This window comes from Meleagris gallopavo, chromosome 13 (assembly GCF_905368555.1).
Source record: "Meleagris gallopavo chromosome 13, MGAL_WU_HG_1.1, whole genome shotgun sequence".
Classification (NCBI taxonomy): Eukaryota; Metazoa; Chordata; class Aves; order Galliformes; family Phasianidae; genus Meleagris; species Meleagris gallopavo.
Window position 1 is genome coordinate 18,199,056 of NC_139416.1, and position 26,232 is coordinate 18,225,287.

At 44.2% G+C, this 26,232-nt stretch overlaps 1 protein-coding gene across 7 annotated transcripts in view; it reads right to left on the reverse strand.

Moving 5' to 3' along the window:
• The window catches only part of FANCA (FA complementation group A), a 32,746-nt gene that overhangs the window by 3,902 nt on the left and 2,612 nt on the right, over positions 1-26,232 (reverse strand). For 3 of the 7 annotated variants that reach the window (XM_085234955.1, XM_019619856.2, XM_085234959.1), the window contains exons 6-37: positions 24,570-24,643; positions 23,398-23,510; positions 22,601-22,680; positions 22,110-22,143; positions 19,630-19,696; positions 19,434-19,546; positions 18,376-18,452; positions 17,828-17,969; positions 17,171-17,304; positions 16,123-16,233; positions 15,620-15,715; positions 15,463-15,522; positions 14,304-14,392; positions 13,867-13,927; positions 13,724-13,773; positions 12,554-12,630; positions 10,838-10,942; positions 10,176-10,318; positions 9,688-9,758; positions 8,132-8,231; positions 7,516-7,715; positions 6,979-7,075; positions 6,578-6,754; positions 5,919-5,992; positions 5,384-5,512; positions 4,818-4,881; positions 4,425-4,591; positions 3,740-3,845; positions 3,198-3,257; positions 2,705-2,809; positions 1,971-2,083; positions 988-1,129 (exon numbers count right to left, since the gene is read on the reverse strand). In XM_085234955.1, the coding sequence (XP_085091081.1) occupies positions 988-1,129; positions 1,971-2,083; positions 2,705-2,809; positions 3,198-3,257; positions 3,740-3,845; positions 4,425-4,591; positions 4,818-4,881; positions 5,384-5,512; positions 5,919-5,992; positions 6,578-6,754; positions 6,979-7,075; positions 7,516-7,715; positions 8,132-8,231; positions 9,688-9,758; positions 10,176-10,318; positions 10,838-10,942; positions 12,554-12,630; positions 13,724-13,773; positions 13,867-13,927; positions 14,304-14,392; positions 15,463-15,522; positions 15,620-15,715; positions 16,123-16,233; positions 17,171-17,304; positions 17,828-17,969; positions 18,376-18,452; positions 19,434-19,546; positions 19,630-19,696; positions 22,110-22,143; positions 22,601-22,680; positions 23,398-23,510; positions 24,570-24,643 (3,231 nt within the window). The remainder of the gene's footprint in view (positions 1-987; positions 1,130-1,970; positions 2,084-2,704; positions 2,810-3,197; positions 3,258-3,739; positions 3,846-4,424; positions 4,592-4,817; positions 4,882-5,383; positions 5,513-5,918; positions 5,993-6,577; positions 6,755-6,978; positions 7,076-7,515; positions 7,716-8,131; positions 8,232-9,687; positions 9,759-10,175; positions 10,319-10,837; positions 10,943-12,553; positions 12,631-13,723; positions 13,774-13,866; positions 13,928-14,303; positions 14,393-15,462; positions 15,523-15,619; positions 15,716-16,122; positions 16,234-17,170; positions 17,305-17,827; positions 17,970-18,375; positions 18,453-19,433; positions 19,547-19,629; positions 19,697-22,109; positions 22,144-22,600; positions 22,681-23,397; positions 23,511-24,569; positions 24,644-26,232) is intronic. The other 4 variants (XM_085234956.1, XM_085234957.1, XR_014886135.1 and 1 more) reach the window with 2 other exon arrangements.

Sequence of the window (26,232 nt, forward strand, 5' to 3'; positions counted from 1 at the left end):
GATCCCTACTACTCCAATCAAAGTGGTTTTATAACCCGGGGAAGTTAAAGTAATGCTTTTATTTCTGTCACCCGTTGAGTTGTAAAACAAAATCTTTTCTGTTCCTGTTGCCCTCTGAGAAGGAAGAGGGCAGAGGCAGACAGCGAGCTATGTACACAGCAGGGCTGCACACACACACACAGCAGCAAGGCCAAGGCAGGGAAAAGAGCGGAGAAGCATCATGCTTCAGGTCTTCCCAGTGTCCTCCTCCTGTCTTAAGGCAGACTTTTAAGGTCAAAGTTGTCATCATTTCACCTGTACTAAATGCATGTATCACCTTGGTGAGATCAGCCTCTGATTAATAGTTTTGGCTCCAGAGCAGTGTAAGCAGTGGTGGGTTTGATCCCACAGCAAGAAGGGCTGCTACCACAACTCTTGCCCCAAGGATTAAAACTTCAGAGTAAGTCATAAGGCACAGGTTCTGCATAAGCAAGATTTACCTGTGAATTTCTCAATATAGAGACACTCCCCATTCTGAGCTTTGGTGCCTGCTATCTCCTCTAGATAAACACACACAGCTGCCAGGACAGCAGCCCAACTTCCTTCTCAGCAGAAGAATTCCATTTCTGTATCTCTTTAGCCCTTCTGCCAAGTTTCCAGAATGAAGATCAATGGGGATTTCTCCATTGTCAGTGGGAGAAGTGATCCTGGAGAGCCATGGGCTAAACTCTCCTCCTCTGCAGCACTGTTTTCTAGAGCAGCTATTTAAATAATCTTCAGTGACTTCACAGAGAAGTCAGTATCTGAGTTAAAAGTTAAAAGTTTAAACACCTTTGCCTGTAGGGTAAATATTTAGTAACTGGTATTTACAGCTATGTTCTACCAAAAAGCCATCAGCAAGATTTCACAACAGGGTCTAACTGAGAAATGGTGTTCAAGAAAAATGCATTCTACTTTCAGCTTTTAAGTGTGAAGAACAGCAGACATTTAAAATGAGTCCAGTCTTGCCTGCTCTGTGTCAGTTCCCAGTCTCTTCAGTACATTTCTCTCTCTTCCACATGGTGAGTGCTGTTGAACAGTGCAATGGAGGAAGGCAGCAGAAATCCAAGGAGGGCCAGAGAGAGGGAAAACCCGTCCTGAAGAAAGGAAGCTAGGAAACAAAACCAGCATGTCATGGTTTGAGAGAAAGAATCATAGCTGTAAATGAGGAGGGGATTCAAGGGCTTTGGCAAAGTGCTTAAGTTTGTGATTGGGCCAATGAAAATGCATTTTTTCTCCCCAACTTTCTCCTTGTTGTTGAACACCATGTGGAGTTGTTCAGAGAAATAAAAATAAAAAAATAATAATAAAAAAAAAAAGGTGAAGCAACAGCCAGTAGCCTCCCAAAATCTCCCTTATCACAGGTTGGGCAGCTAATTAATTACCTCTGTACAATGCTACAGAATCACGTGCTTATTGCCTGCAATAACCCATAAGAAGATTCTTATATGGAATTTCCAACTTTAGGTGAAAAGCTGCAGGATGCTGAACAGACAGCAGATTTACCACGGGGGAATGATATGGAGAGGGACGGACACAGCTGAGAAGCAATCAGCAATTTCAAGAGATCTGAAATTCACCACATCCAGGAGCGAAGGGTGTGGCTGATTGAACAAATGACTCAACAGTGTGCTAAAGGCTATTTCCAGGGTTTGTCTAACAAGGCTTCTGCTTCCAGTCTCCTCTAAAAAGATTCTCTTTTCCTTATGGTGAAACACTCTGACCCATATTACACAGAAGGCCTGACTAAATGATTATGATGAACCTATTCTGAGTTTGAACTCTACAAAGGAATCTGTTTATAGCTGTCCTACAAGCCTCAACACACGTTAGCACTTCTTTCTTTCTGCCTGCTGAAATCCAGCCTGTTTCAGAGAACAGGCGTCCAGGAAGCCTGTCCATCAGAGCAGGTCTCCTGCCTGCAGGTCAGTGTCCAGGTTCCTCATACACACCCCACTGCTGAGGACTGGCATTCCCTCAGTCTCTCCAATTCTTCTGGAAGTGGAGCACCAAAGAGTCTCTTCCACTGAGAGCAAAGCACTGGCTCCAACCGTGGCCACCAGAGCTGGGAAGAAAGCCAGAAACCAGTAGTGTTAGCAGTAGCATGCCTAGTAGATGTTGTAGTAGTATATGCAAGCTTTCTCAGTCAGGTAGTGAGAGACAGGTTTTTTCCTCCTCTTAATGTAGAAGCCCAAGATGTGTATGTGTACACACACACACACACACACACACATCCTGGAAATGCCAAGTGGGTCATCCATGACAGTTTGTACCATGGGGCCCTGAAATTCCACTAGCAGGATGTCCAGGAGCTCAAAATTCAGTGTTCCACAAAGGGGATGTTTGTACTTATAAGATGCAACAAAAACAACTACCTCCAAGTAAGACAGTGTGTGAAGGGCAACATGGAGAGGACAAAAAAAAAAAGTGCTTTACAGAATCTGGGGTTGCCATGTACCCTTCTACCTTCTGTCTTCTCACTCTTAAATTCTGTTCCTCCACTCCACTTCTGCATGTCCAGAGCTGGGATCAGAGGGTATACTAAAACACTCTGCATTTTTCCAAAGGCATTAAGAATTATCCCTTACTTCACAGTTTACATTAAATGAAGCTTACAAGATGCACTTTAAATAGACACAGAATATACATCTACTGTTAAAAATAAGGACAAAACTTGAAGGGTTACCACTGCAGAGAACAGCACAATGGGACACTTGGTTTGACACGTTGTTAGAACATCATTGACCCCTTCTGCTGGTTCTTCACAGTCCAAGCTGGCATTCAGCAGGCCCTGGGTGAGGACAGATCACAGGATGACTGCACACCTATGTCGTTGCTGCTCTGAAGTACCTCCCAAACCCATATGTTAACTAATCAAAGATAACTGTAGGGGTCAGCATGGCCCTGCAAAAGAAGCACACACTCAACAGCTTCTCCTTCTGCCACCTGCTTTGCTGCATTGTATTAAAATTAGTCTCCACCATTAATTCCTCCTGTTAATTCACTTCTCTTCCCTGGACTACTGCTCTTCTTTTTGCAATTTACACCAGTGAATTCTCAACACAACTGTGCAAGTGGCACATCTCAGTGTTAAGAACAGCATACAGTCAGGTATCCCAGTAAGGAAACTGCTCTGGCTGGCAGGGAGAATAGAGCAGAATAACAAAGGCAGCACTTACCCTGAAGAAGTGTGCAGTGATGCCATAGGAAAGCGCATACCCCCTGGAACAGACGTTCTTCTGTGGCAAAATGAGGAAAGAAAAAGTTTCATTCCTTCCTTTCTGAAATATCATTTTCCTCAAGAAGATTCCGGCAGCACAGAATCACCCTGTGAGACCCCAGCTATCAGTCAGGTTACAGAAATCTTTTCACTGACCAGATTGAGCTTTACAGTCCCAGCACATCAGATGGCCCTGCTTGCTGTGCACAGCAGCAGCAGTTTGACTAATGGTCTCAGAATGAGTAGCAGTAGCTGGCTGTGCCTCAGGGTTTGAAAATGCTGTCCATCAGGATGAATAAATAGAAATGATAACTATCCTGAGCATGAACAATGCTCTGCAAGACCTCAGAAAGCTACAGAGATGTTTTCGAAGCTGAAATTCCCCACATTCTGATATATGTTAAATTGGCTGCATCTCAACTTCTGGCCTAAGCGTGAGCTTAAGGTCTCTAGCTAGAGCATTTACCAACAAGAAACAATTATCTGGCTAGCCACACATACCAGCTCTGAGTTTACATAATGAAAAAAATCTTCACAGTCCAACAGAGCTTTCTTTCCTTTTCGACAAGTCACGATCAGAGAGGATGCAGGGAGCCCCACCAGAATCCTTTGGCAGGGAAGAGAAAAACAAAATCAAAGTTGTCATCAAGATCTGAGTCCGTGCTCTCAGAGCACATAACTTTGATATCTGGGGCAGTTTGTGAGCATGTCAAACACAACAATCCCAAACACTGGGACAGAAACCATACAAGCAATTTTTACAGTTGCCCAGAAAAGAACCTGCATTTCAGTGAGATACACAGACCACTTTCAAAGATAGTATCAATGGCTCAAAAATGGAAATGCATGCTTATCCTGGAGCAGCAATCTAAGGACGATTAATGCAGGTGGTGGCATTAGGAGTGTTGCTGGCTATAAACAGAGTCTACAAATATGTGTTGGCCATGGAAATCCAGTCCATCCAAAGGGATAACTAAAGGCCAAAGATGGCACACAGAAGCATTTCAACCATGTGGGTGCTTGGAAATAAGCATCTCTTGCACATTTGCTACCAGAATGCATAGTGTCATTTATTTTCATGTGCATTGTGCTCTGAAGGGAGGCTACCCAGCTGCACAAGTACACAACACAATACACAACACCACATTTGTTCAAGGCATTCCCGGCCATTCAGGTCTGCATTTACCTTCTGTGCAGCAGCAGCTCCTGCTGCCTCCACAGCTGTTCACCCAAAGCAGAACTATGGTGTCTGTCTTTCAGCCTTTCCTGGAGAATCTCAAACAAGAAGTGTCTCTTGGCATCCAAGCAGCCTGAAGGTGGCCTTCGCCTACATCCCAGCTCGAGTACCATCTCCTAAATAAGGCAGGGCAAAGGGGAAAACAGTGTTTGTCAGGGCTGCACATTAGTTTGCACTCAAGCCCTCTATGATTCTCCAAAGTAATACACAGAGATCAATATCTCTATTTCCATGCCATTGCTCACATCTGAGAACTGAACGCCAGTCTTCTGTACGCTGACATAATAGAAAAATCTTAGGCCAAATTCAAGGACAGAGATGCACTTCAAAATCTGAACTCACCTGCAACTTGCAAAGAATATCAGGACTGACTGACTTCAGCTGGCCACAGCTACCCAGGTCCAACCTGAAATTAAGAGGCACGCCAGGTAACTCCCCCTGTTCACCCAGAAGGAGAAAATAATTCAAGTAATATCAAATGGCTTCACACAAGCGCAAAGCTCTAACATTAATGTTCTTTAGGTAAGCTGTAGATGAGACAGCAACTCTCCTCTAACCCTCCTTCCTTATTTTCTAGCTTCAGCCACTTCCCCAAGGGCACTGACGCTTGTCTGGCCAAACAAATACGAATACAAACTCAACTTAAAAGAGACACACAGACTACGGACTCTATTTGTGATTTCAGATCCAGACCTCTGTCACCTAAAGCAAGATTCCTATGCAAAGACCAGTGAGTCACACAGAGCCACCTCCCAGCCTTCATTTGCAGCCAGACCTGTAAGAAGGGAATTGGTTCCACCATGGGGAAAATATGTCCCCATGTAAGACACAAGCTGACAGCTCCTAGTTTGCCCGGTCATTAGCAGAACCATTGCTCCTGTAGAAATGCAAGTCATGATACAGAATACCTTTGTGAGAAATCCAGAATGCAGTTGATAATGATGCCACATGCCTTTTCCAGGTCTCCATCACAGCCACCAGAAGCAGAAGGTGCTGGAAGATACCACTGATAGATAGCCCAGTAATGGAAGTCCTGCCTGCAGTATTGAAAAGAAGGTAAGGAAACTTTAAATGCTGTAATAGATTTATTTTTTTAACCTTAATGTAAAAGGAAGCTCATCCACCAAGTTAAGTGCTATACCAGAACACTGCATGGCCAGATGTGAACTCTCTCTTGGTGCTGGGAAATTGCTTGGAAGGACTGTATATGCAGGCTAAGGGATATACTGGTGAACTTCTCAAGTTAAAACACATCTCACCCCAGCACTGCCTGAGCTTTGTAATTCATTGCTTTAGCCTGTAGTAGACAACAGGCATTTGTGGCCCACAGAATCTTGCTTATTTACTTTGTTGTTAATCTCCTAACATCAAATGCTTTTTCCTAATTTGAGTGGGGAAAGATCTTGAAGTAGCCCTGTTTTAAGAGAGCACCTCTGTGGTTACCTTTCTGAAGCAGAAAGAACATCCTTTTCAGGGTGCACCTCTAGTTCCAACAGCAACCACTCTCTGAAAGATAACTGGAGGAAAAAAGCAATTTAGAGATCACAACCAGATGCAATCCAGTACAGATTAAGAGATACTAAACTGGAGGCACGAAGCCAAGGAAGTTCCAGAACAATTTCCTCTGCAAAAACATCTAAATTGAAGACCTACTAAAACCTACAAAATTGGTTACCTGAAAGCAAGTCTGTAAAGCATCTCAGTGACACACAAGCACACCCCTTTGAACAGTTCAGAATGTGAAAGCTGGCTCAGATCACTTTGTAGGCAGTACACAGGGGGAAGGTAAGGCTTTTTCTCTACTGTTCCTGATAATTTTCTTATTGATATTGTATATTGAATCAAACCCTGTGGTTTTGCCAGTAAACAAGACACAGAATCTTCACTTCCAGTTTTCTATTTCTGCCTTATCATCACCATCAAAATCTACAAGCAACCCTGAGCGCGTGACCGACCACAAACAACGTCACCCAACCATCATTCCAACCTCCTGGGTGCTACGTTTGTATATGCAGCTTCTATCAGCAATAAGGAAACTGTAAAGGGCAGAGCTGAAAAATGAGAATCCCAGTGTGAACTTAAGCCGTGGGAAAGATTTGTACCTGGAATGCTTTTTCCTTCAAAAGCTCTTGAAACCGTGCTTGCTTCCATAAACAGAGGCTGGCTCTCCCGTAGTTCAGAGATGGGCACGTCAGGGAACTCCAGACAAGATCAGCCTTACCCTCCTTGCTTGTGATTCCCCGAGCTTCCAAGCTTAGTCGTGGCACAACGTACTGCAACTGAAACAGGCAGAAAAACAATGCATGTTTCCAAAAAGGGCCCAGTGCAGCCTCTGTGTGAAGCTGCCAAACAAGCAAACGCACAAAATGGCAAGGCGGTGTGCTACCAAGATGTACTTTTATAGTTTTCTTCGTAAAAGTTACAGCTCCACAGGAGTCTGCAGTGAGAAACTGAACTGAAACTGATTTTTCTCGTAAGCAATGCATTTCTTTTTTCTTTTTACCTTTTTAACAAGACTAGGAGGAACCAAGGCACATAAGTCATCACAAGAAAAGGATGAAAACTTGCACAATAGATAAGATACTGCTGCTGTGCAGAACCTGATTAAGAAAGAGAAAGAATTTGGTTATTAGCTTGGTTCAATCATATCTTTTCCCAATCACGAAAGTCCAAAGTCAAAGCAAAGACCGAGCGCTAAAAATGGTTTTAACCAACATGTTCAAAACCTGCTTGCCTTTGAGACCATTTCTATTTGTGTGCATCCAAATGCAAATGTGGCCCAAATTTTAGAACCAGCAACTAAGTTGAAGCTTTTGACAGCATCCACTCAGTCCTTTCTTTGGCAAGCATCAGTCAGCACGATGCTACGTCATGTGGGGCCACCATCAGCCTGTCTGGGTAGCACCTCCATGCAGTGCATACACCCACATATGCTCAGGAAGTCCTCCAGAGAAAAACAGGAGCTTTCCCAGTATCCTTCCTGTGCCAAACCTAAGCCACTGCGCTGGGAGTCAGGAACACGGGGGAGGAATCAGCTCACCTTGTGCAGAAGGAAAGTGACTCCTCCGTCCTGCACACTAGCAAGCAGCTCCAGAACTCAGAAATGGAAAGGACCTTGTCAGCAACAGGCTGAGAAATCCCAAAGTCAGCTTCTATTTCAGGAATTAAAGATCTGGACTCACATAAGTGGATCATAAAAGCAGCCAGTCCTAAAATATGAGCATCGTTCAGGGAAGGACCCTGCAAGACAAACAAAAACAATGAACTGGAGAAATAGATGTGTTCCATTTGTAACAAAACAGCTATCTGCAGAAAAGTCTCAATGAATCAAGCAGAGGAACACTGCAACTATCCACTGACCGATTCGCTGCAATTAGAACAATTTAGCAGCTGAGAGGCACCAGTTAAAGTAAACCTGTTCATATCTCAGAATGAATTACCATACCACAGCAGCACTTCTGCAGGAAAACATTCCATTTGCATCCCTGAGAGCAAGCCCAGGCTCTTTTTCTGAAATGAGAATCTTTGGAAGCCTGAAAGCCAGTGAGGATCCTTCACTGTGCAGTCCAGACAGGTATATGCCCTGCAGCTCAGGAAATGGAGCCAGGATACCCTTAGCACTCTATAACTATAGGATTTTTGTCTGGAAAACTAACCTGGTGATAAATAAGCTGGCAGAGCCTCCCCAGGAGGGCAGGTATGAGACTCCTATGTCCACATATCATCTTCACAAACAAGGAGAGACATGGCCCCTGCCTGCAGAAAGTAAAAACCACATCAACATTTTACTGTTTGTCTTTTTATCCCCAGTAGAGGAAGTGTTTGGGCTTTTCTAACGGTTAAGCACAATGAATCTGTGCCATACTTGCCCATAAATACAAGATAATGGCCATTCTTTTTAGAGGCTCAAGGGAAGTGTCATTTTTAGAGCATCTGAACAGAGGACCCCTACAAAGGCACCATCTCGACCAGTACCCTGCCTCAAATAATTGACAATATGTAATCAAAGAAGAGTTCTGAAACAACATCAAGGAGAGGAGCAAGCTCCCTGGGGCACAGATGCCTTTTTCAGATGGCTAGAATAAGAGGAGCAGAGGCAGAGCAATAAGCAGGAATGTAACACAAAAGAAGAGTAAAAGAGAAGTAATATGATGGACTCCTTTTTAAAAAACAGAGGAAGGGAGGGGCTTTCCTATGGGGCATTCCTGCTTAGCTGATAGAAAACAAACCAACTTCAGAGAATACTGGATGGGAGGATAGGTTTAGAAAAAAATTTCTGGAAAGCTCTTGTTCATCACAGCTCCTTTTCATACAGGCTTTCAAACAGGTTTGCCTACTCCTGTGTCACCACGGCAAAACAGTGTAGAAGAGAGGTAAAGATGCACTGGTTGCCAAAGCATGCTGTGCTCCACAGAAGCAGCCACCCAGCACAGCAGTGCCAGCAGTGGGGTCCCAGGCATTGTGTCAGTACACTGATGTTCTCCAGAGTATTTTTCCACTGAGATGTTGATTGTAACATTGATAGTGTGTCACATCATGAAGGAGATGGCATGAACAGAGTCCTCCCAAAGCAGGGCAGCAAGGAGGATGTGCCACCTCTCCTCCCTCACACAGGGCAGAATCAAACTCAGTCAGTTCCAGGGGGAAGAAGAGAACTAAGGCAGAGAGAAGGTGTATCATGCTGCTCTTTCTTTGTCCACAGCTCTAATGCCTCATATATTTCATATTAGATATAGCAGTAAAGACAAAGACTGAGGTGCCTGGATCTGCAAAATACTGAATGTGCCAAAAATACACCCCTGAGCACCCTGTCAGCAGACAAGTATTCTCCTCCTCATCTTTAGTGTCAACCAGCAAGTAATTCCTGGACAGAAGGAAAAAAGAATGTGCTTCATACCTCAGCACTGAGCTGACAGCACCAACCTCAGCACACAGTATTTGTGGAGTGTTTTAATGCACTGTGGTGGAGCTGAAGCAGAGGCAAATGCCACTTTTCAGAAGAGATCAGTAACAACTGAGGAGAAACACATTTTATTTACATTTATACATCAAAGCTCATTAGTTCTTAGTTCACAGCAACTCAGAATAAAGCAGCTTGCAATTGCCAGGCTAGCACTGTGGATATGAACAAACAGAAGCCCCTCCTGGCCTCTGGACAAATGCTGGAATTTCACTGTATTAATCAATTCCCATTTTCCTACTTGCATCTTACCTGTCAGGAGGGTTAAAATAGGAAGCAACAATCAGGTTTTGGCAGAAAGATGTCAGTAGAAGATCAACGACCTGGAATAAGAGACACTGCTATTTCCTCCTTGCCGAGCTGAATAATTAGGTCTAATTGTGCTCTGTATGTATTATGTTTCCCCAACTTTTATAGATCCACTGGCACTAATAGGAGATGGAAAGTTAAGCCCACCACAGCCCAGGAATAATCCCAACAGCAAATATCTAGGCAAGTCTGGTGAAGAAAACCTTGCTCATCACAGGCTTGGTCTAATGGAACATATCTCTAGATCTCTCCACCAGACATCCAATGACTACCAGGAGGTTAAAACACAGGCATAGTCTTTGCAGGGCACTACAAAGTAGACAAAAGGTGAAGCGTATTTCCTGTTTGCTGCAGATAAGCAGCCTTTCACAAACACCTCCAGACGTATCTACCCACTGTACCATTCCTCATCTCAAACGGATGGTACTCACACTCTGATGACAGGGTTCCAGACTGGGGTCAGAAACATTAACTTGGATTCGGGAATTCAGAGTGGCAGCTTCATTCTCATCACTGTTGTGACCCAACACACTGGAGAGTCTGTCAGAAACGACTGCAATCTGTGCTGGCACATCTGTGAGAGAGTAACAGGAGAAGAGGAGAGGCAGGACAGAGGGCGTGAAAGATTTATAACTCTACACGAAACAGAACAAGTGAGACATATACTCTAATTGATCAGAACCCAAAGTATGCTATGAAAAGCTGTAATGAGCAAAAAATATTAGTTGGAACGCAACAATCATCTTCATTTTAGAAGACAACATTATTTTTTCCCACAGTACTATTACGAACACACAAAAAAAGGAAAACGGCCTTCAGAAGGTGGAGGGTTGAGTCAAGGCAAGCTCCAGGAATAGGGCTGCCCACCGTGCCAAAGATGTGTGTAGTGGTGAGCAGTCATCACAAAGATGCAGACCTGAGGTTCCCAACTCAAACATGAAAAATACATATTCATAGCTGGATTAAACTGATCTGAAAGACGTCTTCAAGCACCAGTGGGAAGTAACTACTGCTGTTGCTTTGGCCAGCATTAGCCATGTTTTATGAATATAGCAGGCAATGAGGGGTCATTAGAACTTGCCTTCTTCCATACCTTCATGTTTAGCCTGGTCCACAATCAGCCCCCTCAATGCAGCCAGCTCAGCCTTCAGGTGCTCAGCAGGCTCTTTGGAATGGCTGGATTCCACTTTGGATTCATCTGAATCAAGAAACAAGAGGGAAGTGCAACTCATCACTCTTACGTTTTTACAATTCTTACGTTATTCTTAGTGCACTGAATTGGTTTATAAAATGTACTCAGCAGTCTCTGCATACCTTTTCTGCAAAAGTCATTATTTATGTTTTCCTATAAATTGTAACAGATCCCCCCCAAAAAACCGCCAGCCTGCCACACACAGCCTTGTTTTTACATTCAAAATATCCTACTTGATGAATCATTTATGAGTTTACGCCTAACTTCAGAACAGAATTCATTTTATAAAGACAAAAACAACAAAAGACGTCTCCTTTCAGTTTCCAGTCCATTTTCTTTAGCTCCCTGCCCCACATGGAAACATTTGCCGTCCTCTAAAGCCTGGAACTGCGGAGAACACAGAAGGAAACGCTGCAGTGCAAACATATCACATCATCAGCTTCTCCCTCCCCAGCCCCAACACCGCGTCACATCTTCAGACGTTCCACAGAACCACGGTGCTTTCTTTTGTTTAGAAGAAGAAAATGAAAGAAATCCCTTTTCCCACTAGAAACAGAGCCATACCCCACCCGAGGTCAGAGGGAGCACAGCGCCGTGCACGGGGCAGGGAGAGCTCGACCACCACTGAGAGAAACAAAGGTTAACAACGAGGTTACGACCTCGCTGCAAAACGAGGTGAGCAGCGCTGAGTCACCCCTGCGAGCAAGGATGAGCGGCAGCAAACGGGGCAGCTTGACAGCTAAGAGCCCTCAGTGCTGGAGCCCCGCAGGCAGACGGGGACGCGGGGCCCAGCAGCACCGGGCCCAGCAGCGCCGGACGCGGGCCGTACCGCTAGAGGTCACCGGCCACACAGCGACTCCCGCAGCCCAGCGGGATGCTGCCGATGCCGCGCGAAGCAGTTCCTCAGCTCTGCCGTTGCCAGGACAACCCCCGCAGGCAGACTGCCGTACGTCTGCGCTTGAACAGGGCTGCTCGGTCACGTCTCAGAGCTACGGCATCTCCAGGAGGCTTCAGACAGCCGAGCGCGCAGGGCAGCAGCCCATCACAGGGAAGGAAACCACCACTGCGCTCCTGGAAGAATCTGGCATGAGCCTGTGCTGGAGATGTTGTCTGTTATAAGATGCAAGCGATCGAAAAAGGCACTTGCTGAAAGACAGGGTTGTTCATTAAACACCTATTGTACCAGTGATTGGGCTGCAGTGATGGGAGCTGAAATTAGATGGCCCCACACTGCAGTCCAGGGGACAACGGTGAGGCCGGGCAGCAGCAGTGCCACTGAGGGATGGGCGCAGCAGAGAAGCCTTCAAGCTGCAAACGCTGATTCATAGCGCTGTGCTGGAACTGGAATCAAATCAGCCAGCTCAGGTCTCATCTGCAGCCTCAGCACTGCGCAGAGCTGCATACAGACTGCAGAAATCCCACTTGGGCAGGACAGGCAGGGGAAACCAGGAAGGCAGCAACCATTTCATGCCTCAGAGACACAAGGAGCACACACACATTTACACGGAAAGACATAACCAGCAGCCACGTGTTGAAAGTTTTCCAATGTATGAGAGCATCAACACAAATATTAACAGTTCTGCAAAGTGATTGTAAGGAAATTTTTTGTCGTTTTACCTTGTAACATTTTCTCCTTCCTAGCACGACAGGCTTGTATGTATGTGGAGTACAAGTTGGAGGGTATTTTGTCAGCTCTAAAATCATAACAAAAGAAGACATTTAGTATACGACATAATCACATTCAACCTTCATCTTTATTAATTCAAGCATAAGGAACAGCTTTGCTATGAAGCATAATTAGAGGCGCCAAAGCATCTGAAGCATTTCTTTTAATCATCTGCTGACACGAGGGCCAGAAATGTATATCCAGGGCTCTGGCAGCATTATGCAAGTACACACACTGCCCCAAAACAGAACTACAGACAGCACACACACATTGATACCTATTTCATCTATTGTAGATGTCTGAGATCGGTAGGACTTAGACTCTGTAGGAGTCTAAGTTGTGTGACATGAAGTATTCACACATCTCAAATGTTACTGTGATGGAGATCCAAGTCCAACCTCCAATACCTGTTGGGCAGGCAGAATAACTTTGCAGCTTCTCTTACAACTTTAATTTTTAAAAACATTCAATTATTTTTTTTTTTTGGTCAAACTGGAATTACAAGGCAGGACTGAATGTCTCATTTGTAGGCAGCATTTTCTCTCCATGTTAGGTTACAGAGGAATTACTGGGTGTAAAATAAAGAAGCTCTTTCTACAAGGCAGAAAGGTACTTTTGAAACATGCACACAGGATGGGTTTGAGTTCTGAGAGGGGCTGCCATCTCCTGAGACATTACCCTGCTTTCTCTTAAGAACAGCTCAAGAAGCATTACCATACACTCAGCTTTCATCCTCCCCTCCTCCCATATCCCCTCCCCAAAGAGAGCAGAGCTGTTCACAGGGGGGCTCATCTGCCTATTGAAATTTTGTGTTCAGCAGCATTCTCCAAAGTTGGCATGAAAATGTGTCTGGCCTGCAGGCAAAGGGCTATGTGGGACTCCTTCCAGATCATGGCTTTAGAGCAGCTATTGGGCTAATTACAGAACTGAAGACGTTTATCCACACAGAAAAGCTATTCCTTCCACATCCTGCAAGCCACAAACGAGTCTGGCCACAAAGCTCTGCTGAAAGGGTTGGCCAGCTGACAGCATTTTGTAAACAAGTATAAAGCTTCCAGTCATCTGATGTTCGGAAGACAAAGTCCAGAAGCTCAGGACACGATACTGGGGAGCCTCAGTACCTTTTCAAAGAATCTATGAAGGCCATACGTGCATCCGGGGTTTTAGGGAGCTGCAACAGAAAGGCAGGCAGGTTAGGTGCAAGTCACCTCTCTACAAACAGACTGCTAAGCAGGAGGATCCAGAGAAAGAAAAAAGTACTAACCACACGTGGCCTGAGCAGAGCTGGAAGAAACCAGGAAGTATAATAGGGTCGCCTGAAAATACTGAGGCAGAAAACAAAGTATTAGCAGCCAAAGCTGTCAAGTGCCATTTCATTATGTCAGAAATGAAGCTGGTTCCCACAAACCCAAGCGTTCATGGTGGCATGAAAAACCACAAACAAATCAGGTTACAAAATTATTTTTTTGTTCATTCTAGTAATTGTAGACTTCTCTTGTTGGCGTGCGTATGCCTCTTTATCCTCTGCAGAAATTGCCTCAATTTAGATGACTACCGAGGAAATGAGTCACGTGAAAGAATTTACCAGATCCTCCATTGCTGACTTCCTCATTTTTTCTCGTATTGCTATTTTGATTTGGACTTGGCTTTTCTTTTCCCCATTATGATTGAAGATAAGAAGAGTTGAGAAGCATGTGATACCTGGCTTCTATCACTGATGTTGGGATCTTCCTTGTGTTTTCAAATATCTGAAGGGCTTTTTCAACGTCACGAAGTGCCTGGCCCTGGGGCTGGCTCACAGAAGAGACAAAGGGAGAAAGAAACTGAGAAGCCAAGGATGGTGATAATCTTCCCTGCTTGTTCACTCAGAGTTACTAATAGTTGTCTGTGCTGTGAAGGGAAGTGACTGAACAAACACAATTGAATAACTAGAACTAATAAGTGGTGTAGAACTGCAGGACAGAGAAACCTGGTCCTGGACCATCAGCCTGCCACAACAAGGCTGTTATACGTAACAGCTCTTCTGTGTCAGCCCAAAGGTCCATGTAGCTCTGTACCCAATTCCTACACTGACTGCAGCAGGTATTCCTGTTCAACACGACGTTATTTATTCAATACTCCCTCACAGGGATAATATTTTCCTGTTCCAAATTTTACTGTTCTTCTCTTCTACTCATACACCTGGAGTTAATACTCATATTCTTCACTTCCAGCCTCTGCTGCTAGAACTGCACTCCAGGCAGGATGACTGTTGTCCCAGGTTTCTTTTGTTCAAGCCATGAGACATCTTAACAACCTGTGCCAGTTTCTTACCCACCAAACTGATAAGTTGTTCTACCAGCAGAGCCAACACAGACCCAGATCCTACAGACGTGTGGCTCTGTATCTCCCAGTCTCAATAACCTCATTTCCTCACACCATACAGCACCATTAGATTATTTTTTTTTTCCTTAAATTCCTACCAACAGAATTTGCCATTATTTTCCACATCCCATCAAACAGGATGGGCAAGAAGTAGCCAGCACTTCCCTGGCTTCAAACAGCACATGCTGACTAGGTGGCTGATTTAGCTACTGCTTGGCCACTAACTAGCTGGCTAATTGTTGAGTTCCTCTGCAGCCTGACTGCAGAGGAACTCAACAGATAGGCTCATTAGGGGCTATCTGTCCTCTATGCAGGTCTAACTTTCATGAAATCCAGGTTAAGTTTCCATATTTATGATCTTTAATTCCTCTCTTTTGAGATGGAAAAGATCTAGCAGCATGGTCAAACTCAATAGGAATGGCAGACTGATAACTCACACCTCTACAGAAAAGAAGAGCATAACAGATGAGAAGATGGTTGGATAGATCACCAGTACCTGCATGGATTCGTGTGTGGAAGACAAGTCTTCGTAGAGTCCCATATCTTCTATGGCAACCTGCATGAGGTTACGTAGACACGGGCACTGTCACTGCACGGCTCATGTTTTGGCAGATCTAGAAGGATATCTTTCCAAAGGGACAGTTTTTACTAACCTTGAGGTCAGCCAGTCTGGTCTTAGCCAGAGTGACGTACTCCAAGAGAACAGAGCGATGTTTTGTTGGCACAAAAGGTGGGTACATTATATGGACCTGAAATGTAAAGTTCAGAACAAGATTTGCCATTTTTACAGGAAGCAACAGTAGATCTCTAGTTAACTTTTCCTCTCAATTACCTCAAACATCCCTCAAAGAAGACATTATTGCTTGTTTTAAGACAGTTTCACAGCAACTGACGTGCAATGTTCCCCCAACAACAAGTAAACTAAAGCACTCAATCGCTTAAATATAACTTCACAAAAGGGATTACCTTCTTCTCGAGGAAATAAAAGAATCTTGTTTATTTCAGGGAGAAAAGGTTTTGCATAGTGTATTGGAAATAATGCAATTGCTACTAACAACACAAGGAATATGCTCAAAGGCACACAGCTCAAGTATGTTTATACCGGAGCAGTTCTGGAGCCGTTTTCAGACAACCATTTCTACCAGCAGCTTCTCACCTTTAAGTATGGGGCTACTTCAAAGGGCACTAGCTCTGACAAGAACTCAAAGAGGAAGACCAGAGCTTTCTTACTGCTCCCATGGTGACTGCTAGCATTCCCAAAGGAGGCCTGAAATAGAGAAAGTGACAACAGAGCCTTTCAGTTTGGAAAGAATCGGCATCCCAGCACCCACTGTGTAAATCCCACATATCTCTTACAGACATCTACTTTGCATCAACAGAATCTTTCTGCAGAAAAGACTCCAAAGAAAGTTTATAGAGGTCTCTACAGAAGTTTCTGAGTTTCTTTCTCCAGTTTCCACGTCAAGCTTAAAGTTCATTCTCATATGCTACCATGGGAACGCACAGAGGACTTAGACAAGACAACACCAAAATGCACCAAAGGACTGAGACTTATCAGGAAAACACATTGTTGGAGGTTTATCTGGGCACTACAGGAAAAGTAAGCCAGTCAGCCTATACAAAATATTTCAGAAGGTAAACTACTTACATCCTGAACACTTTATACCGTGGAGATTTGCATACCCAAAATACCTATGTGTTTACAACCGAAAGCTAATTACCAATTATCTATAAGGTCAAACACACCAATTACAGCTGCATGCAAACATCCAGGAAATAGGAATGCTTCATGTGCAATAACCCTCAAATTATGCAATCATAACACTGTTGGCTATCAAGATACTGAAACGTATCCAAGATTATGATTATAACAGGATTTACATGTCTGCATTCCTGACAAATAACTAGAGAAGGCAAGATGTACTTGAAAGATGAAAGGAGGGAGGACCAGAGAAAGCCAAACGAATATATTCTTTGCAGACACAAAGGCAATAATAAATATTACATGATTCCTAATACCAATACAATCACTTGTTACTTCGTTGGGTTTTTGTTTCTGTTTGTTTTGGCTTTAAATTCCTGGTGATTTAGTCTGAAACCAGGCTTTTTATTTATTTTATTTTTTGCATGTGCAGAAAAGCATTCCTTATGCACAGGTTTCTCACATACTTAAAGATTACCAGTCGGGTCTTATTTAGTCTTACCTTAAACCACTCGGAGTAAGGCATGAACACAGCAGGGCCCTCTAGGGCAGCCTGACGGGCTATCAGAAATGCAGTGATCATATTTTCCATATCATAATTTTCAAAGGCCTTTATCAGGAGATGGCTGAGTAGATCTAGAAACATAAAACAGTAACCTCAACCTCTGCTGTATACAATTGAGCTACGGTAGACTAAATTAAGACAAACATCTAATGAAACATCTGCCCCAAAGGATCATGCATTAGAGATACTGATATTTTTGCAGTGGTCAAATACTTGGGGATTTCAACTTGCAAGAACTACAGGGAGCCCAGCAATGACATAATCAGTAAGGCACTCTAATAGCAAAGGTAAGATAGAAGAATTAAGAAGAATTAAGTAATCACTACACCACATAATCATAAAAGCAATTATTAAACAGTCATTCTTAGCTGTACACTAAATTAGTGAAGCACCAGCACAATGCCTGGTATTCACATCACAGCTGGCACAGAACACCTGAATGGGGAGGGTGAGTTCCTGTGGTTCTTTCTCCTACAGAAATATCAGAGCAGAAGTTATGAACTTGCTACTGCACCACTTGGGATGGTTTCCTCATTCAGTACCTGAGAAGCAAGAGGCACGTGCCAGCTTGCAGGCTTGCCAGTACCCACTTGCCTTTGAACAACTGCTCAGCCTCAGCCTGACAGACCACCAGTGTGGAAACACAGGACAAGACATGCTGCCAATTCACTTCATGTGTCTCCAGGACTCGCTGCAGCTGGCAGATCGACTCTTTTGCACTGAATGCCACAAACAGCTGGAAGGGAATGAAAGCAACGCTGTCAAGATTAACATGTGGATGCTCTTTGCAAAAGCTATCTTGTGTGCACCTTTTGCATCAGCTTTCCAGGGCCAGACATTATTCTGGCTTGGAACCAGCAATGGCTAAAACACACAGGTGTACTCCAACTCTTTCAGAATCAATGTCATATTCTGTAATAGTGAAAATTTACACCTTCATTTATTATCTTTGTACTCATTACGATTGCTGCACAAACAAAAATTCTAGTCGTACTTTCCCTTCAAGCTTTGTCCTGCTTGCAGCTCCTGGCAGCTGCTTCAGATTCTGCAATGCACTATTTTTAAATAATCCCATTCCAGATATTCTAATGAATACAAGATCAACACAGTAATGTTCCCTGTGCAAAACCTGGAAGACCTACTTTGCGGTACAAGGTAGTGAGCAGCGAACACGTCCTTGTAAAGCTCCACTCTCTCTGCTTGTGGATGGCATCAGACACTGTACTCAAAAAAAAAGAGCACGTTAATAGTTGTCTCTTCAGCAACAGATTTTAAAAAAAATGTCTACAACACAGAACCTCACTACGTAAGATTTCGCTTTAGCTTTCACAGCCACAAACACTAAAAGCTAAAGCTACCTGCTGAAATCCTTTCTCTCCCATTCATCTTTGGAATACAAACCACACGAAGATGGACTCTGTCATTTTACTACAGCATTCTCATCTCAGAGCTCTTCTTGGGATCATGCATTCACCAACCAGCATAATGCATGCAGAGAGAATCAGCAAGGAACCATCTTTTTTCCTCAAAGATCTCTTTCAACTGGAAGCCAGCAACAATGACCAGCTCTTCCATACTACCAGTAAGGAGCTCTAGATTGTAGCTTGGAGTGATAATATTTCACCAGAGATTTTGCAGCCCCAAAGTAATTTCTTCTTAAAGACATCTAACTTTACAATTTGCAATCGTGGACAGAAGCCCTCCTGCATACGTAACTGATCTACCAAAATGAAGTGGATGACAGACACCCTGTGAGCAGAGGAAGGCTATGGTTGGTGCTTAAAGCAAGACCTACAGGGACGCAGGATTTCAGCCCCAAGCTCTCTGCAGTGCCAGCTCTCCCATCCAGTTTCTCCTTTGGCCAAAACTACTCCCAGAGGCCACAGCTCTCCCACGTCTGCTCCACAAAGGCTGTGGCAGATGTTTCCCCCAGCACTCCACATGAGCTTTTGGCTGAAGCTCTGCCTGGAGCTGCTGATTTTCCACCTAAAGTTTCCTTCTGAACTACAGCTCTCTGAAGCCCAGAGTCCAGATGAACCTTTCATCTCCTTTGGCACTGTGTGGGTGGGGAAGAACCAAGAGTGAGACAGCATCACTGCGCTCTGCTCTCCAGGCTGGACTCCACTCAGTCACTGGCTGGGATAGAGCTCCCGACCCACAGCAAACCCAGAGACACTTCCTGCTCCCCAGTTATTCCTACCTTTCAACAGTGGGTTGTAGGTAAGAATCTCAGTCAGGGTGTGTCTAAAAAACTGCTGCAAGGAATCCGGATGAACTGCGCTTTTATAAATGGACACATCAAATACATTCAGCCTGCGAGTGACAAGAAAACATTCAGAAACGATGCACAGCACTACAAGCAGTCCTCCGTTATTCAGAGGAACAGTGTTTCTTACCAGAACCTCATAGCTTGCAATGTAGAGACATCTTCCTCCTTCTCTTTACCAACAGCATCGAGGACCCCTGGTACCCAAGAGTAAAAACACAAAAAGGCAATGAGAAAAGCAGAAAGAATTGTGACGCTACACTAACAGTTAAGAAGGTGACCCCATTAGGGAAACACACCATTCCTCAGCATTAAAATCTTACAAGAACTTCTCAAAAGTAACACTGAGGCTCAAAAACCATTAACATTAACCTTGAACCACTTTAAAAGCATTCCCACGAATGTGCTAATAATTAAGCCATCTAAAAATGGACAGGTATTAATATTTAATTTCCAAACCTAATCCTAACTGTGCATTGCACACACACGAGTGCAAACACTGCAAAGCTGTGCTGGGGAGAAGTCTGGAGGCAGAGATTTGCTGAGGCTTTGTGCCTTGAGACAATGGTCTTTACCATCCTCAGCAAACAAAGAGGGCACTGCTGTTGAATGCCACACATTTGTGACAGCTTCGTGTTACCTTTCTTCAGCAGCACTCCTTTAAAGCAAGGCCTGTCCCAAAGTGACCCATGGAGGTCAAACAGGCAGCAGCTCACACAGCACCTGGTCCTGACTGTAAGACACCACAACTCAAAGCCCGCATACTGAGAGACCCTCAACTCCACAGGCTGCTGCTGCTGTAATTCTGTTTCTGGTCCCATCCCACCTTCAAAAGCCTCCTCTTTCAACAGTAAAAACGTTTGCTTTGTTTATTAGGAATTGTTCATTAGGAATTGTTCATTAGGAATTGTTCATTAGGAATTGTTCATTAGGAATTGTTCATTAGGAATTGTTCATTAGGAATTGTTCAGTGATGCACTCTGAGAAGGAAATCTACCAAATTAGGCACCAATACTGGCATCCCTTATGTGCCTTTTGTAGGGCAGTCCACAGGGCTAGCAAATAATACTGCCTTCCCCTGCAGAGGAATGCTTTAAGGTTAAGCAGGGGCGAAAAGAGGAAAGGAGATAAGCTCTACTTATCCTCAGGCACAGGAGTTCAGTGCAGCAAGATCATTGCTGTGAAGAACAGCTGCTCTCAGCCTGTGCTCCCCCTGTGAGCAGCTTCATTCATCGTGAATTATTTTACATAAAGCATCCTCATGTTCTTCAAAGCAGCTGATGAGTAAAGCGAAACTCCTCAAAGACGACCCAACAGCACACACTAACAAAAGTATTTCATAGAAAACACGTAATGTATTTTCAGATGGACTGTAAGGCAACTGGTGGCAGCACAGGCTGCAGAAATGTGAAGGTCAAATGAAGAGCAGGTTAGCACAGACTCCACCCTGCCTGCCAGCAGCCTGCCTTGCTTCCCCCCATATCCCTCTAGTCCTGAGCTTATGAGGGTTATTTTTCAAGTGCCAGCGCTATTAAAGGGTCACCTGAGATGGAACTCATACATATTAAATAATAAAGCACTTCCCTTGCAGCTTTCCCTTTTTAGAACTGCTCAGCAAGGTCTGCAAGGCATCTGTCTACAGGCAGTGCTGTCTGCAAGACACAGGGTGAGGGATCAGGCTGGCAATACCCATGCAGAGATGCAGAAGGGATGTTTGGGAGCAATCCTTGTGTTATGTCCTGGCTTTTGGTCATTTCGCAACAGAAAAAGAGCTCATCTTTGCAATAGCACTGAGCTCATTGCTGAAACGTTCCAGCAAGGAGAGGGGCAAAGCGATGGCACTAAGGCAACAGAAAAATAACAGCAGCACACGGTCAGATCAGACTAACACAGTGGTCTGGAGCACATGAGGAGCTGTGAGTGAACACTTCCTCTGCAGACAAAACAGTGCAGTGGAAACAGCAACCTGTCACGATATCACCAGTGACACACGACACAAAATCCTGTAGTGCATTTAGTCCTTCTGCATCAGGATCTGCACTGCAAATCAGGCACTGCCACCCCTGAGCTCTCAGCAGCAGCACGACAGGACGTTATCCATGGGACAGCTGAACGCTGCCTGTTTACAGACTACACACGTACATCAGATGGCTTTGCTCTACATAAAAAAAACCGAGGTTTCACAAAACACAAGTTTGCAAATCCAAAATGTGAGACAGCAAAATAGCCTGCTGGCACATAACTTTGTAAATTCAACGTTGAATTTAACAAGCAGGATAAGTTAACCAACCCTCTGTGCTGCTGAAGATTGGACTGCTTCCAACCAAGCTTGTTAAAAGCCAGCTCAGATATCTCTACCCAGTGTTGCAGTTGGGAGGATCAAAAAGAACTAGCATGAGAAACAAGAAGTTATTTGTGGCGATAGAAGAAACTCACTTCACAAAAGTAAAGAGGAAAATGGAGACACGCAACGTCAGTGACATAAATATGTACAGAAAGCATCCCAGAAAGAGGATTTCTCTGAGTCCTTAGAGATTTAGTATTGAGGAAGGAAATTAAGTTAGCGAACAGCAGCAACTGCAAAAAGCTACAAGTCACAAGAACACTTACATGTCAGCATTCTTTGTAAAACAGCATGGCAGATCTGTTCAGAATGGACAAAATAAGACCATTTAGTGTTGAGAACAGCTGCATTTCATGCAGAAAAGACAAACTGACTCGACGAAAGGGCTTTGCCCCACTTGGTTTAAAGCTTAACATGTACCTCAGGGTGTGATGTAGAACACATACAGACAGGCAGAGGGGCAAGCACTTTCCATGCTTACCAGCATTCCACGCCTCATATACCAATGGAAAAGAAAGAGCGATCAAGGTGAAACCAAAGAAGCTAAAAAGTCCTTGACAAGTCACCTTGGAGAAATTCTCTATAGAAAGGTCTCTGCTCTGGTTTCAACATCTCCTCCTCACCCACTTCTGCTAACTGGACCACTGCCCTTTCTTTGTTGCTCTAACTCAGATTGATTTACAGTCAGGGAGGCAGCGGTATACGAGGCATCTACTTCTTTAACCAACTATTTTCATCACTTTCCTTTTGTCCTTACATGGGGGACCTTCTTCAGCTCCAGCTTCCTTCCCAGCTCTGAAGGCTGAAAGCCATTCTGAAGGAACATGATCGCAAAGTCTGCAAATCAAGAAGGAATCCGTGTTACAGCATCCCCTCTCATTAAAACCACTTGCTCTTTCCCCTCCCAGTGGGACTGCTGGCTGAAAAGCATCGCTCACTACACAGCACAGTCAGCAAGACTGCTCAGTGCTTTTCTTTTTTTCTTTCATGGAGTAAAATTACTCCTGGGCAAAAAGAGCTTAGAGCAATCAGTGCCAAGAAGCAAACAAACTGAAAGGATTATTCAGACCAAGCAGTCTGTGGGTCTCTCTCTTTTACCACTGCAGAACACATGTGAGTTTTACCTGCTCAACTCACTGGCCCAAAGGTCTGACCACAGCCCTTCGAGTAAACTGTGTAGTGATTTTTTTCCAAATAAAAGCATAGAAAATACGTTTCCAAATAGGAAAAAAAAAAAAAGATGGGGGAAAAAGTATCAGCTGCTAAATATTTCTCATTAGAAATTTTGGGCACTTTGCATAAGCATTGTGTTCTTTATCCGATCTGCTATCACTGCTGGCCCCAAACATCTTGCAACGCTACTTTCTTTTCATACTGTATTTGAAAGAGATCCAGGAATTCAAACCAATCATCTCTTAAGGGGAAGAACACACTAAGAATTAAATATATCACCTTTTCTGGAGCAACATCAGAAAACACTGTGCGAGGCCCCTGTCCTTAAGCTCCCAGCATCCCACCAGCACAGCATTCTCTGCAGCCAGACCCTCTGCTTGCCTGAGAGAATATGTCCCACATTCTCTGTGTCCTGGGGGGGCCCCTCTGCCCGCTCACACAGAGCACAAAGGCTGCTGCACAGCCACTCCTCCACGGCACAGCCATCCACACTGCTGGGAACAAACAGAAGCACATTCAGCTCAATCCCTTCCCTATTTCCTTGCTTGGTTTTTCATTCTGCCATCCCCTTGGTCTCAGGAAGGAGATGACCGTGTGAGACTCTGCCCTGTATGTCAGATTTCTGTAAGCTGGTCCAACAAGAGCTTGAGTTGCCTCATAAGAAGAGTCCCAAAAAACACAAACAATGAAAAGCAATACATGTGAAACTGCGTGTCCAAGTTTCACTATTTTTAAAGTATTTCAATTTAAAATCTTTTAAGATTTTTAGTTCTGATTTTTAAGTCATTTGCATAAAAATGCTTTCCAAAACGTAAAAAAAAAAAATCAAGTTCTCTTCGGTTTCCTTGAAGCACAGTGAGCACTGAAAGGCTTTTTTTCTATCCCATTAACAGACAGGTAAACCAACATCAAAGGCTGCACCAAAGATTGCAGCAATATCCTTTCAACGCCATAAAATAACGACGTGAACTTCAGAAGGAGTAACTGATCCTCCTGGTTAGCTCCACATTGGGAAAAACAAATCAACTCTTAGAATTACCATCCTCTGGAGATGAACTCTGCCACACCTCACTGACACAGTGGCTTTGAGAGGACAGAAGCACACGGTTTATGTGAAGCAAGGCTTCTCGCCAAGACCAGCCCCAATTCTCACTGAGTTTCCAGGCAGATCTCAAGGCACAGCCAGATGAACCAAAGGGGCTGGGTTACGAACCCTTCCCACCTGGGATTTCTCCCCACGCAGCCACCTGGGGCAGTGGAACAAAGAATCAGATAGAACATTAACTAGAATGGTCTTCAGTGGCAGCTCCCACCCAACCATCCTGCCCCACATCACAAGTGATTCAGCAGCCCTGGAACAAGCAGTCACCATGCCCTGAACTGCGCTAATTAACACAGAGTAACCTCTCAAACCTTGGCTAACTTCTTAAATCCTGCTAATCTGATCACCTGCAAGCATCTGACTATATTCTTAGTCCAGAATACTCACGACTAATCCCTGATTAGGCTTTAAGAGATTAAATATGTGTGCAAACCTCCAAACCTCCACTCACCTCTCCAGCAGCTCTGCCAGCCCAGTGATGCCATCTCTGTGCAGGTGCCACACGGCCTCCAGCACTGGAAGGTCCTACCAAGAATGTCACAGTTTGGTCACAGCACATATTTCACACTTAATATTTTGATAACAATGTACTAAAGAAATGAAACCAAATTTCGTTAGTCACCCAGCCTAGGATTTATGGGAATTTAAAAGCTAACGTATCAATACCAGATGAGGAAAAGTTATGTTTGGTTTCTCCTTCCTACAAATGAGGGGTAGGCGCATCGTTTTACATTTCCATGTTAAGTCATAAATATGTCAGCCTTCATCCCTCTGGATGAATCCTAATTCTGAATAGACAAAGGAGCAGTGGTATCCCAGAAAACAGGAAAATTACTACATTTAGAGTCTTGTTCACTCAGAACCAATAACAGATTGGAGAATTATCCCTTAGTTCTCTCCTTGTTAGCTTCTGTGATTCAGTTTTGCTGCTCTCAAACCCATTTCCCTAGAGGAGCCTACAGAAAGAGATGCTGCAGCTGCCCTTTTCCACCTCCCTGTAAGATCACTTGCAGCTCCCAACAGAAGAGCATGGAGTCCTGGAGAGCATCCTGTGCCAGCAAAGCTCCAGGATGCACCAGGCAGGGAAAATGGTGCAGCAGCAGCTTCTGCTCATTCCAGTTCCAGTACAGAAACTCTGACCCAGAAACAAAATGCTTTTCACTCCTTGCAGGGGAAGTTCTGGGAGCACACAAGGCACCAGGAGCCCCAGCAGCCTTCTGCAGTGACTCACAGCTGCTTTTTAGCATGACCGCAGCCTCGCCCACGTACTTCGTTTTCAACAGCTTAATCCTTTACTCTATCAGTCTCAGTTACACAGCAGCACTTGATCTCCGTGTCTACCTGGGAACAAGGAGATTTTAATCAGCCCTTACAACACATGGAATTCTATTTTCAGCCCATGAATGGACATTTGAGACTAGAGAGCACCTTTTTATCCAGATGGGTCAGACTCCTCACTCTTTCCCACCAGAGCAGCAAGCAACCAAATTTGTCTGGTTCACAAGAAGTACTTAGCTCTACCCAGAGCACCACTTATCTTCAGAGAACAAACCACCCAAATGAAATGAAGACAACACATTTGTGAAACAATCTGACTTGTTATCAGCTATCCTATTTCTCTCATGCCATTTGCTGCATGAACTCACTCTGGCTTATCACAATTCCCAGATAAATAGAGCAGGGAGCCAGAATGCCAAAAGTGCCACTGAGTCCTATTGGCAAAGCACACAAAGGGCTTCTGGGACCATGGTACCCTACAGCCAGCTGGGAGATCCTGCACTGATCTGGGAACCTATGCACAGATGGGCAGAGTTATTAACATATTTCATTGATCACAGTAGGTCAGTGAAGCTAAGCAGAAAAGAAAATACGCTCCAAAGCTTGTATTAACTGCAGCAGCATCCCATGCAAGCTTAATCCCATGTTGTATCTCCAGATCCTGTGTTTTCCATGCCTTTCCTAGAACCAGCCGTGCTCACTACGTCCAGAAAGAGTTTAAAATCTCAGAGGTGAGCAATGGCAAGACTGCTGCAGATCACAAAAAGACACCAAAATAAGTGGAATGCAGATGGCAGCATTTCAGTAGTCCAGCTTGGAGTTTTCTCTGTCCTGCA